The sequence below is a fragment of the Sinohyriopsis cumingii genome, chromosome 8, assembly GCF_028554795.1.
Source record: "Sinohyriopsis cumingii isolate HCF-2022 chromosome 8, ASM2855479v2, whole genome shotgun sequence".
Lineage (NCBI taxonomy): Eukaryota > Metazoa > Mollusca > Bivalvia > Unionida > Unionidae > Sinohyriopsis > Sinohyriopsis cumingii.
The window spans coordinates 79,063,691-79,075,595 of record NC_142968.1 but is presented as its reverse complement, the minus strand read 5'-3'; the positions used below and the strand labels follow the sequence as shown (position 1 = coordinate 79,075,595).

Below are 11,905 nucleotides of genomic sequence, written 5' to 3'. Positions count from 1 at the left end.
CTTCTTTAGTTGTTTAGGTTTAGCAATTCTCAGCATACAAAAAACTATACATTGTGGCTAGTATAAATGTTCAAGGAAGAACCTGGGAAAATCGCTGGCAAGAATAACCAGCCCACGGGAAGCTATTGGCCAGCTTTCTCTCTCACACACACGCTAAGCCACAAGACTCAAACCCACATGAACGTAAGTTAGTGACTGATTGGAAGAAGCAAATGATACACGCCACTCAACCATACAGTGCCATGTGCTTCTTTCGCAGACACTATTCAGCATGCTTGGATTTGAATTCAGTCATAAGTCATGTGCCCTATAGATGCCATTGTGGGAATTATCTTTCCATCAGTACAGCCTGGAATTTTACATTGAACAGTAATATACTCATTATCACATGAAACAGTCAGTGTATCCCCCAGGGTTGTAAAACTGAGGGTTAAAAAAAAAAAAAACCTTGGTGTCAGAACTGGGGTGGTGGGTCAAAAATGCAAATGTTCCTCTGACTCGCGCAGCATACCCTCTCCCTCTCTCTAAACATACAAATAAAACAACATGCACAATTAACAAACAAATGCACTGTCCATTCAAAGAATGATTTTATTAGTTCATTTTCTTTTAAAGTCGTACTTTTAACAGCCTCTTTATAATCTTTTTGAAGCAATATTATAGACCAACACATTACATACAAGCAAATACAAAACGCCTAACAAATCTTTTGTAACCAGATGGCACTTAATTTACTGCCTGTCATAAAATGTGTACTATCATCGGTTTCATTGTACTTTGTCTTAGAACAAATTTATCCAAAAAGCAAGGAGGCTAATGATTCATCTTGTTTCTGATTTACTGATTTCTTTGTTGTGAAAGAATGTCTTGGGTTATAATGTCTTCTCCAGTATCTTGTGGTGAATGAAGGCAGATTTTCAAAAATTCTTAAACCAAGTCAAGGGAATTATTTTCTCCATTTTTCATTAAAGTTAGATTCACAGTTACTCTTTTGTGTTCTGCTTCTTGCACTTCTTTGCTAATGATTCTTAGTGCACAACGTTTTAATCTGGAGGTCACTTTCTAGTGCAATAAGCAGAGGTTAAACATAAGGACAACATTTTGCTGAGCTCGATGGAAATCATGGGAGAGCTTGTGAAAGTAGGGGAAGATACTCAGTCATAACATTGCCTGTGCTAGTCTGGTTCTTTATTTCTTATGTGCCCTGCATTGCACTCCGCTTTACAAATAAAGGAGCGCAATACAGGCAGTAAACAAAGCGTGGAACCAGTCAATGCTTATGCCTGAAGTATGCATGATGCCAGCCTTGTCCAATGCATTGGATATTAAATAAATCCTTATCTCATTATGCGAATCCTTTGCGTCAAAAAGCCGCATGGCAAAAGAATTGTGCGTCAAGTTTCTCCAGCGTGCGTCCCTGACGCACAAATGTGCATAAAGGGAAACACTGACAGTAATATACTCTTTATCCCGTTAAACATTCATATAATCGTTATCACACTAGAACATATGTCTGACATGTAGCTTTTAATGAACCAAGATACAAGTTGTTTATCTTCATTATCTGCAGAGCAGAAGCATTGTTATGACAATAGCAGTGTCATTTGCATTAGAAATGCATGTACCAGCAGCAGCACTGCCAATGAATACTAAAAACTTCAATCAACGCAGGTTATATATTGTAAAATCCAGATGTCAAATCTGGAGTGTACATGTCTAATGAGAACCCTGATGTACTGAATCTAATTCTGACAATAAAGGTAAGGCAGGTAAAACAGTCCATCTTGGCAAATGCAGTTGTGTATTGATAAAATACTATAACTCATTTGTAAGTTGACTTTTTTTAAAAACTAAAAATCTGATTCATATAGAGCAGGTGTCTTCTTTTAAGGACAACATACAAAACAATTCAATAATCTAGAGGTAATGTTGGAAGGGAGATGTTGGCAGTACTCAAAAATACTGTGAATTCAAACAATTTTGTTTCTATACCACTATTCCCATTCAGAAATGGAAATGCCTATATTGTATGCACTGTGTTTATGTGTTTCATAACAGTACTCATTACAAATTACTCATGTCTACAGTTATTTGGATTTTCAAATAGTATGGGTAAATCAAATACTACACTGCAAATTGAGTGTCCATCAAAGTTGCATACTGTGGGTATTTAGTAGCAAGTCCTAACAACCTGTATTTGTATTAATATTTGTTTTCACTGTATAAACATTGTTTGTAGCAACCAAAGTTTTGTTATATTTTTCCACAAGTTAGATTTTTAATCTCCAAGTGTTGTTTCTGCAAGTTTCTGCCAGTGCAGTAAAGGCAGCACCCTCATTTTCCCAGATGACAACCTTAGTATCGAGCATTGGCTCTGATACTTGTTCTGTGCCAAGTAACAAAGGGTGGTTATTATTTCCTCCCTCTTATCTTGTCACACACGGCAAGCTGCAAGTTGTCAATTTAATTGCGCCATGTTCCACTCAATAATATAATTGTGTTTTACACTGGTTTTTAAGTTACATTTCAGATCTATCAAGTTGGGCATGGTAATGTTTCCATCTGATCAGATGGATGTGATTTGTAAAATACACACCATTTCTCAAAGAGTCAACATAAACTGGCTCTTTGTAGTCTTAATGGCCGGGGGGGGGGGGGGGGGGGGGGGGGTAGAGCAACTTCCAAGCGAGTACAGCAAATTATAGTATAGGAGAGCAATCAGCAACCTTAAAAACCCAGCCAAAGGAAATCCAAGTCTCAACTTTTTTGCAGGCTGGGCATTGTTGCTTTGTCATTACACATTCTTATTGTATAGAAGACATTTTTCCATTCTTTGCAAAATAAACCCATTCAGGGGAAACCAGGACCAGAAAACAATCAAGGGACTGTCAACCGTGACACCCAATTATCAGTTAAATGTGATCCATGGTCAACAGTCAGTGATCTTGTGAAGATCTGTTGATTTCATTATTTAAAAAAATCTCTTTACAATGAACTAAGAGGTATACAGCTTCTTTTATTCAATGAACTGTCACATAATGAAATGTATTAATCACAATGGCCGAAAGAAGCATTTTCTTTTTTGTCTGTCTCAGTCTCAGAAATGACCAATCAGTAATGATTATTCCAACCCTCCCACTCCAAACATAGTCGGCAACAAATAAATCTGAAGTTGTGAGAAATCTTCTGCATTAGTTTGCTCTAAAATTAATGAACAACTGTAGCTACAAGTTCGTGACTAAAAAACAAACGACTATTTGAGATTTCAGTTTTGACGCTCAAGATTTTTGTCATGGGTCAAATGACTTGTGTGTTATACATCTATTGAGAACCCTGCACTTTTCATATCAATATTCTAAGCAAAATAATCCAAATGAGCTAATGATTACCAGTATAATGGGAGGAGTTTAGTCAATAATCTATATACCTTATTCAGGTTACCCAGAGCTGCCTGTACCGATGGTCTGTTTGCTAACTGCTGGGCAAGTCGCCGATTTGCTGCTGAAGCCTGCTGAGCCGATGCCATCTTCGCCCTTATGTCAGGAACCGTTGATGGTTGGGGACGCATCTTCTGATATTGTGTAAATCTTCATCCCAGAAAAATTCAGAAAATCATTTTTATACATATATTGGATCATAAACATGGGAAGCCACGATATTCCCAGTTGTTTGTATGTACTTATGTCTACAAGGATACTGCATGTCAGTGGAGAATACTCATGTATACAGCTGCACATTAACCAGAACAGCTCTGACACAAGATTTTTTTCCATTCAGTAAGCACTAATGTGAAAAAAGGAAAGAAATTACAATGAGCTATGTCATACAAGTTGCAAGAGAGAAAAACATGTCACAAAACAGATTTCATGATTTGAAACACAGGAACCTGCATGTACAAGTATAAACTAAGAAAACCAGCCTGTCCCACAATAAATGAAAGGTGACATCAAAGAGCATTCAAAGAATGTGAAGTTTAAGCATAATAATGCAAAAATCAAAATTTAACTCTTGTCATGAATTGATGGCAACTGCATTAATGTCTTGCCAAGCCATATCAAGGCAGCTGACCTAGCCTCTTCCTAAACTGAAGTAAGCATGCACCCTTCTGGTTTCATGTCCAACATGCTAACCACCATGCCACACTTCTAAGTGAAGAAGGGAATGACCCCTGCACTTCAACACTCTGCATGAATTCTGAAATTGGATGAAGGCCAAAAATGATGCTATAATTGATGGAAATGTACTGTGTACTAGTGAAAAAATTACAGACCACTACAAAAATATTCAACGTCATCAGAATTTAAGCTATTCCAGGCCATGCTGACATGTATCCATTAAAATACATACCTCAACACCGACTAATAACAGAAACCAATACAAGCATCATATTCACTACTGCTACTGTCACCAAAATAAATCAAGAATCAACGATTAAGAGTGTCAGTAGACAAAAGATTTGATTGTTCTTGACTTATCTAATGAGGAGAAGCCTCTCATTACGCAGAGTGGTAGCAACATGCAAAAGAGGGGTTTTGAGATGTAGCGAAGGATTAACCTTAGTGCATTTTGAACACATGAATAAACATCAAAAAGATTGGAAAGTGAGTTATAAGAGGGATGATTAGGACAGATACCATGCCTATGCTTCTTACCACCTTCCTTCACCAGAGGTCAAAGGTCAGCTGGGCATAAGGTCGTGGTAAAGATCAATAGGAAATGAGGAAGAAAAGAGGAAAGAATTACATCTTCAAGAAACACGATACAAGTACCTTCTAAATTATTATCTACAGAAAGCAACTTGTCAGTCCATGTGCTTATGTACACATAAGCATAGCAATTACTACTTGTGCAGTACTTGTGGCTTGGCTTATGAGTACATGTACATAAGCACATGTGCAATAATTGTTTTATTGCTCACAGAATTACAGTCCGACTTATGTGTATTGTAATAAATTATATTTCTGAATTTGTTTAAATCTCTATTCTATTCATAACTTCTTAATAGGCATCGGTCATCCCGACCTGGAAAGATGCATATTCCTCATACACAATCGAGACAAAGCAACTTTATAAAAGATTAGGAGAAATACAAAGGAAGTATGACATGAGAATCTTTACTCTATTCTCCATCTGACAGAGGAAAAGCAGTATCTTGCGGCATGCCACTTTAATAAACAAATCATTGTCTTTACATTTCAAATCTTCTGACTGTAAAAGACTTAGAGGTGGCTTGTTTGATTTACTTATTATCACTTATTAACTGCACCACCCTATAGGATGGCCATAAAACAAAACATTGCAAATGGCATGCATTTCAAACCAAAATGATAATTCAATCAATTATTCAAAAGCTAGTGATAATGACATTTTCCTCCAGCAAACCATTTTCTGTGAGTGAAATTGTAATCATTTCCCCTCTTCAGGTATCATCTGAAAACGATTACAATTTTCTGAAACGTCCATTGCTCCTTGTTATATAAAAGCTTCAGATACACTAGTCCTCACTCATAACATCACATGACCCATGGGGAGGAAACCATCATTCAGATCGATCTTCAAAATTATGACCCCATATAAAGCACATTATCTTCAGTTTTTGGCAATTTGTTGTTATGATAAGGCAGTCATTTTTCATATCTCATTTTGAAATGGCAGAGATTCAATTTTCACATAAACAAGATGGGATGTAGTGACATCTTTTAAGACTCATTTTTTTCCTTGCAGATTTTGGATGATGTATCCATTATGTATCCTGCCAATGTTTGTACTGTGTCCAAAATGATCTTGAAAAATGTCAAGTTATATCTTCATTCCAATTCAGTTGCAAACAACATAATATGTCAGCATGTCCACACTTCGATTCATCACAGCTTCTTTTGATGGTCATTATTGTAAGATGCAATATATGACCCCTTCACCAAGGAAAATGAGTTTTCCCATCATACATGGAACCACATAAAAGTCAATTTCCTCACCGATCACTAAGTGACATTTTGGTTGTGCTTTTCAGCACAATCTTGGCTGGAATCTGTGACGTCATGGTGGGCCCTTTTCCTTCAGCTCCTCACAGGATAGATATCTAAAAATCATAAACAAAAGTTACTTGGAGGGTTGATACAAAAGATGTTTGCAAATTTTACAGACAATTCCACAATAATGACATAATAAAAATTCTTGTAATACACTTGTGTTATGCGAACCAGCTCAATTTAGTATTTAATAAATATAAACTATGCTATGGAGCCAAGTTCCTGATATTCCTTGTACACTTCAGACAAAATGTGCGCGATTAGAGTTCGCCTCTCTTTGTTTTAAATAGTCTCAAATAGCTAATGTAAACATCAGGCAGAAATAAATTCCCTCTCAAGTGGTCTTGCCCCTTATCAAAGCAAAGATTTTTTTGGTAATCTTTCAATCTACAAACTTGCTTAACCATCCACCTACCTACTGTAACAGCTCATAACAGAACGGAAATAGCACATACTTATCTACGATATTAAAGTAGGGGTATCTGTACTATAACGAGCTGATAACAGGAACTTGATTTGGTTGTCATGGTTGCAGAATCAACCGGTTTGTGAAAATGTTTTATCTATGCCAAAACTCATGAATCGTAGCAATAGGGTACAACATGGGAACTTTTCCCATCAGAGCACAATTAAATTCGCTTCCAATGAATAGACCGCTGCTACTACCTGAAGATCAAAGAAATTATGGCTGCAATCACTGACCCAAACCCAAGACAGCATTTGCAATATTGAAAAATTATGTATATACATTCAAAGAACAAGCATTAGTTCAAAAACTTGTGAACCTTCTCTCAAGTATCCTGAAGGCAACAAACAGTGCTTGCAGAGACAAATCATCAAACATTTATTTGGTTAACCCAATAATTCTCAAGCTTGGTAAATGTGCAAGTACCAATCGATCCAAATCTAAATACCAAACTTAAAGACGTACAGAGATAAGAGCTTAACACTAGAACATGTGGGAGGGGGGAGGGGAACTACCACTTTTGGGACTGACCCAATATCAAGTTTCTACCTGGCACTGAGCAATCAAAGGTTGCTCTTGATATGGTTAATGTCAAAGTGATTGCAAAAGTGGAGGCAGGGAATAGCTGATAAACAACCTTCAGACATGCTTGATTTTGTTTAGGTGCTATGTCTTACAGTAACTGCAAGACATAACATAGTACTAATATTAGTAACCTTACTCCTACCTCATGGACAGGGTACTAACATGAGCATATATGTGTCAATGGAGCAAGCCGGGTGATTCACACCCAGCGCTCTTTTAGCCTAATAACAACATTTTGAACATATTCCTTGCATATAATCCAATAAAATGAGCAGTCTCTCTTATTTAATACCAGAAGTATGAAAATCATAGAGAAATAGTTGTAAAATCTCGTTCACCTTTTTTAGCCGATATTTTCATTTAGATCGTCTGCCATATTAGTTCAAATAATGATACTTCTGTTCTCAGCCTCATTTGTTTGTGTGCCAGATAAGGACATTGATGCCTGATTTGGAAACGTAAACAAATTGTAGTTAAAATTCAGCGCATTAGAAGTAAATATGGTTTATCGGCAACATTGAAATTCCACCAAGAAGCGATTATTCGCCACTTTATTGATAATAACAAAGCGTAGAATATCCAAATATGGTCTCACAAGCCTTACATAGAAAAGGTGTCACGGCGAGAGTCAAGCATTATCTGTCATGGCGGATAGGGTGAGGTTAGTGTAACCATGCCAATTTATTTTATCATGTAAGGGCTTACTAAATTCAAAATAAGCCAAACTTCTTTCACAACATGACTATACTTATGTAGATTTCTAGTTTGTTTTTCTGACATTAGTTTAGATTTTTATGTGTGCTCCATTACATGATATGGGATCAATTCGTAGTCTCAACCACAGTAGTAGAGGCTACGACATCGTATCTAGACACAGCACCTAAACACAATCAACATGTGCTATGTCTTACAAATAAGGCTAGCTACCAAGTGTGTTGTTGTTGTTCTAGGGTTTAACGCCATTTTTCAGCAATAGATAGGCTATACATGGCGGCCAGTATAACTGGTGGAGGAAGAACCCTGGAAAATCCAGGGAAGAACCACCGACCCACGAGAAGCTACTGGCAGGCTTTCCCACATGCCCACGCTAGCCAAGCCTTGGACTCGAACCCACGCAGACAGAGGTGAGATGGCAGTGATCCGGAACGGTGAGCGCTTTAGACCATTCGGCAACTTGGGGCCCCCTACCAAGTGTACGAGATATTCCTGAAACTTTCATTAATACTCGTTTCGATGTGAACCGACGCCGGAACACGCTATACAAGCCCGTTATTTGGGTGGTAAGACGTAGCACTAAAACAAAAATTACATCATGTCTTACATTGTAGGACTACTCTACATGTAATTCGAATTGCTTAAGTCTAAGGATCTAATCCAGTATATTGTGTTAATAAAATCTAACATACTAGTAATGATGCAACTCATAATATCCAACATAGCAGAAAAACTAAAATTCTGATAGATTTAATGAAAACATCAATATAATACAAGCTAACAGAACATATAGATAGAATTACGGCGGTTGTCGACCTCCATACTTTTAACACAAGCTAAGCCCTTCGTTGAAACATCAAACAATTGTGTTTTCCAGTCAAGTAAACATAAAATAAGCTGCGCTGCCAAATAATGGATTCTCCATGTTTAGATTAAATCATAAAACGTCCGTAGATGCATGTATCCTTTGATGACTACAGTGGATTTTGCAATAAATAACTTTTCAATCCTACCTGCAACCGGAAGTCTTGGGCGCCGTTAGAACTCGGCAACAAATTTTATTTTAAAAAATGAAAATTATATTTCTGAATGATAGTATCATATTATTAATAACTTCCTAAATAAAATGTAGAATTTATCCACAGTTATTTACAGACCCAGCTACATATTAATTGATGGAAATTTTGTGCGAGGTTAGAGAGGAAAGTTTATTTTCATAAGAGGGGAAACAGGACTGTTAAGTATTTATATTTCTTTAAACCTATTACTTTCTAACTGTTTATAATGCAGGTGTACATGCTTGAAAATAGTAGGATCATATTTACTATATTTAGTTCACTTCATCAAATTGGGAATGAAGTTTAACCATTCTTTTAGAGGGTTATTTATGAAGACACTACCCCTAGCAACAGATGTTGCTACCCTCAGCTAAATACCAGCCATGATGTATTGTGAAGCGTGAAATTATCAACTGAAATTCCTTTAAACTTCCATTACTCAGGAGGTGCTTTAAGCTGAAAATGGTAATCATTAACTTAACCAAATGAAAGTATTTATATTTGAAAATTCGGCCATTTATTTTACTAATAACAGAACAGTTAACTAAATGTACAGAGTCTTTGACTGAAATGTGAAGGGGGAGGTGGAGGTGTTTGTTAATCTCATAGGAATTGGACTAAGGCTTGCACAATATTTGGATTTTTATTCTGTACTCTTCCCAAAATCCTCTTGCAGGTTATAATTATGGCATTATGAACATTTAAATCCGTTGACGTATGAAGTAATTGACATCAATATTAAGGGCAGTAATATTTAGCGAATAGGCTTTACAGGTTTGGTATGTGTGGTATAACTAAATAGTATGTACATATCGTAAAAAGTGAACAGTTATACTAATAATAATAATGAGGACTTTGTATAGCTACTAATCTTTGGAAGCTCTAAGCGCTTTACAACATTAGACAACACATATAAGATAAAAAACACTATAATATTATTACAAAAACAAATTAGAAAAACATTAAAAAATAAAAAACATGCTGAGAATATTTCAGGTAGGAAACATTATTAGGTCTTTAAGTTTGTTCTTGCAGAGGAAATAAGTGAGTTTTGAGAGCCCTCTTGAATGTGATTTTTGCGTCTAAGTTCAATGGGCAATTTATTCCATGTTGCTGGGCCCTAGTATGCAAAAGAACGCTGTCCATATGACTTTGTTTTCATAGTGGGAATAATGAGTATACGATTGCCAGAAGAGGAGCGTAAGTATCTTGCCGGAGTGTACACATTGGTGAGATCGGATAGGTATCTTGCACAGGAGTCCGACAGTGAAACGTAGCACAGAGAACAAATTTTGTGTTTGATTCTGGATCAAATGGATAGCCAGTGTAGGGTACAGAGCAGCAGGGAGGTGTGCTCTGATCGTGGTACTCTAAGTATGATCTGAGCAGCAGTGTTTTGAACTTTTTGAAGTTTCTGGAGTAGATATTGAGATGAACCAGACAGAATTGAGTTACATTAGTCCAGTCTTGAAAGAACAAATGAACACACAAGTGTTTTAGTGGCATCAACTGAAAGATATTTGCGAATTGAGCTGTTTCGTCTCAGCACAAGATATGCAGCCTTGCATATGTTCATGACATGTTGGTGCAGTGTGAGAGTACTGTCCAGAGTAACACCTAGGTTTCGTACTGATTGTGTGAATTTAATGTTGGTGCTGCTGATATTTATTGTTTGAGGTAAAGGATGTGAATGAGAAAGTCTTTGTGTTGTGATCATAATGGCCTCAGTTTTATCATCATTCATCTGCAGCTTGTTACATGTCATCGATGATTTCAACTCAGAAATGCACCTCTCTACACCTTGGATGGTACATCAACTTAAGTTGTGTGGCTAGATTTGTATATTTGGGTGTCATCAGCATACAATTGGTGAGACACTGGATGATGACCTATGACACTTGAAAGTGACCGAGTGTACAGAATGAAGAGAACAGGTCCAAGAACAGACCCCTTTAGAACACCACAACATAGATCAACTGGGCTGGAGTGTATTCCATTTGCAGATACATTTTGTGTCCTGTTGACTAAGTAGGACTTGAACCACAGTAAGGCTGTACCATGAATGCCAAATACATGCTGGAGACGATGAAGTAATATGTCATGGTCTATTGTGTTAAATGCTGCAGACAAATCAAGGAGGGTGTGGACTGTAATCTTTCCGCTATCCAACGCAGAGAGCATATCATTAACTACTTTTTGAAGAGTAGTTTCAGTACTGTGGCAAGGGTCATATGCATGTTACATATATAATCAAAACAGATGCTGCAGATTAGCAATTAAGACTATTTGTAAACACTACTTTCAGTCTGCAGCTGCAGTAACATCCACAGCTAATTCTCAATTTTGTGTTCCATCTAATTTCCATCTGATTATACTCCAGTTGATATTAATCCTCAAAATGTAAAATGTTTCAAATTAACATATATCAAGAAAGGTATGCAATAGTTCTAACCAACTTGGCATTCCTTGGTTAATGTTGCTGTTCCACCTGTTTAGATGGAGGACAGCAGATCTTAACTATAATATTCTGCAAGTTACTCCTGACAAAGTACATAGATCTAGATTTGCTGATGCATTATGAGATGGCAAATATGGGAGTTTGCAGTTGGTAATTGTTATTGTTATTGTTGTGGGGTTTGATGCACTTTTTCAGCACACGATAAGCAATGCATGGCGGCCAGTATTAATGGTGGAGGAAGAACCCGAGAAAACCCTGGGAAGAACCACCGACCCACAAGAAGCTACTGGCAAGTTTTCTCACATACCCACATTGGCCGAATCCTAGACGTGAACCCACGCAGACAAAGGTGAGATGGCAGTGATCCTTAATGGAGAGCGCTTTAGACCACTCGGGCACTCGGGGCCCCAGTTTGCAGTTGGATGCGACTTATTATTATATGGTACTTCTTAATACATGGGTATGCTGTTATAATATTCTAACTTGTGGTATTATGATTAATCAGGATAATGGAAGATTGGTTGGTAAAACTAAAAAACCAGGTATACAATTATCAGTTTCTGTAATTGATTACACAGTTGCACTGTTGGAGAAT

At 37.0% G+C, this 11,905-nt stretch overlaps 2 protein-coding genes across 3 annotated transcripts in view; one reads left to right on the top strand and one right to left on the bottom strand.

The window, feature by feature from the left end:
* Positions 1-8,844, bottom strand: part of LOC149793944 (uncharacterized) — a 39,787-nt gene extending 30,943 nt beyond the window's left edge. For both annotated transcript variants that reach the window (XM_089967873.1, XM_089967874.1), the window contains exons 1-3: positions 8,808-8,844; positions 5,976-6,079; positions 3,428-3,587 (exon numbers count right to left, since the gene is read on the bottom strand). In XM_089967873.1, coding sequence (XP_089823999.1) covers positions 3,428-3,587; positions 5,976-6,040 — 225 coding nt within the window. In that variant the 5' untranslated portion in view covers positions 6,041-6,079; positions 8,808-8,844. The remainder of the gene's footprint in view (positions 1-3,427; positions 3,588-5,975; positions 6,080-8,807) is intronic.
* Positions 8,845-9,194: 350 nt separating this feature from the next.
* LOC149793943 (meiosis-specific nuclear structural protein 1-like) overlaps positions 9,195-11,905 on the top strand; it is a 28,387-nt gene continuing 25,676 nt past the window's right edge. Inside the window, exon 1 of the mRNA XM_089967872.1 lies at positions 9,195-9,317. Coding sequence (XP_089823998.1) covers positions 9,315-9,317 — 3 coding nt within the window. The 5' untranslated portion in view covers positions 9,195-9,314. The remainder of the gene's footprint in view (positions 9,318-11,905) is intronic.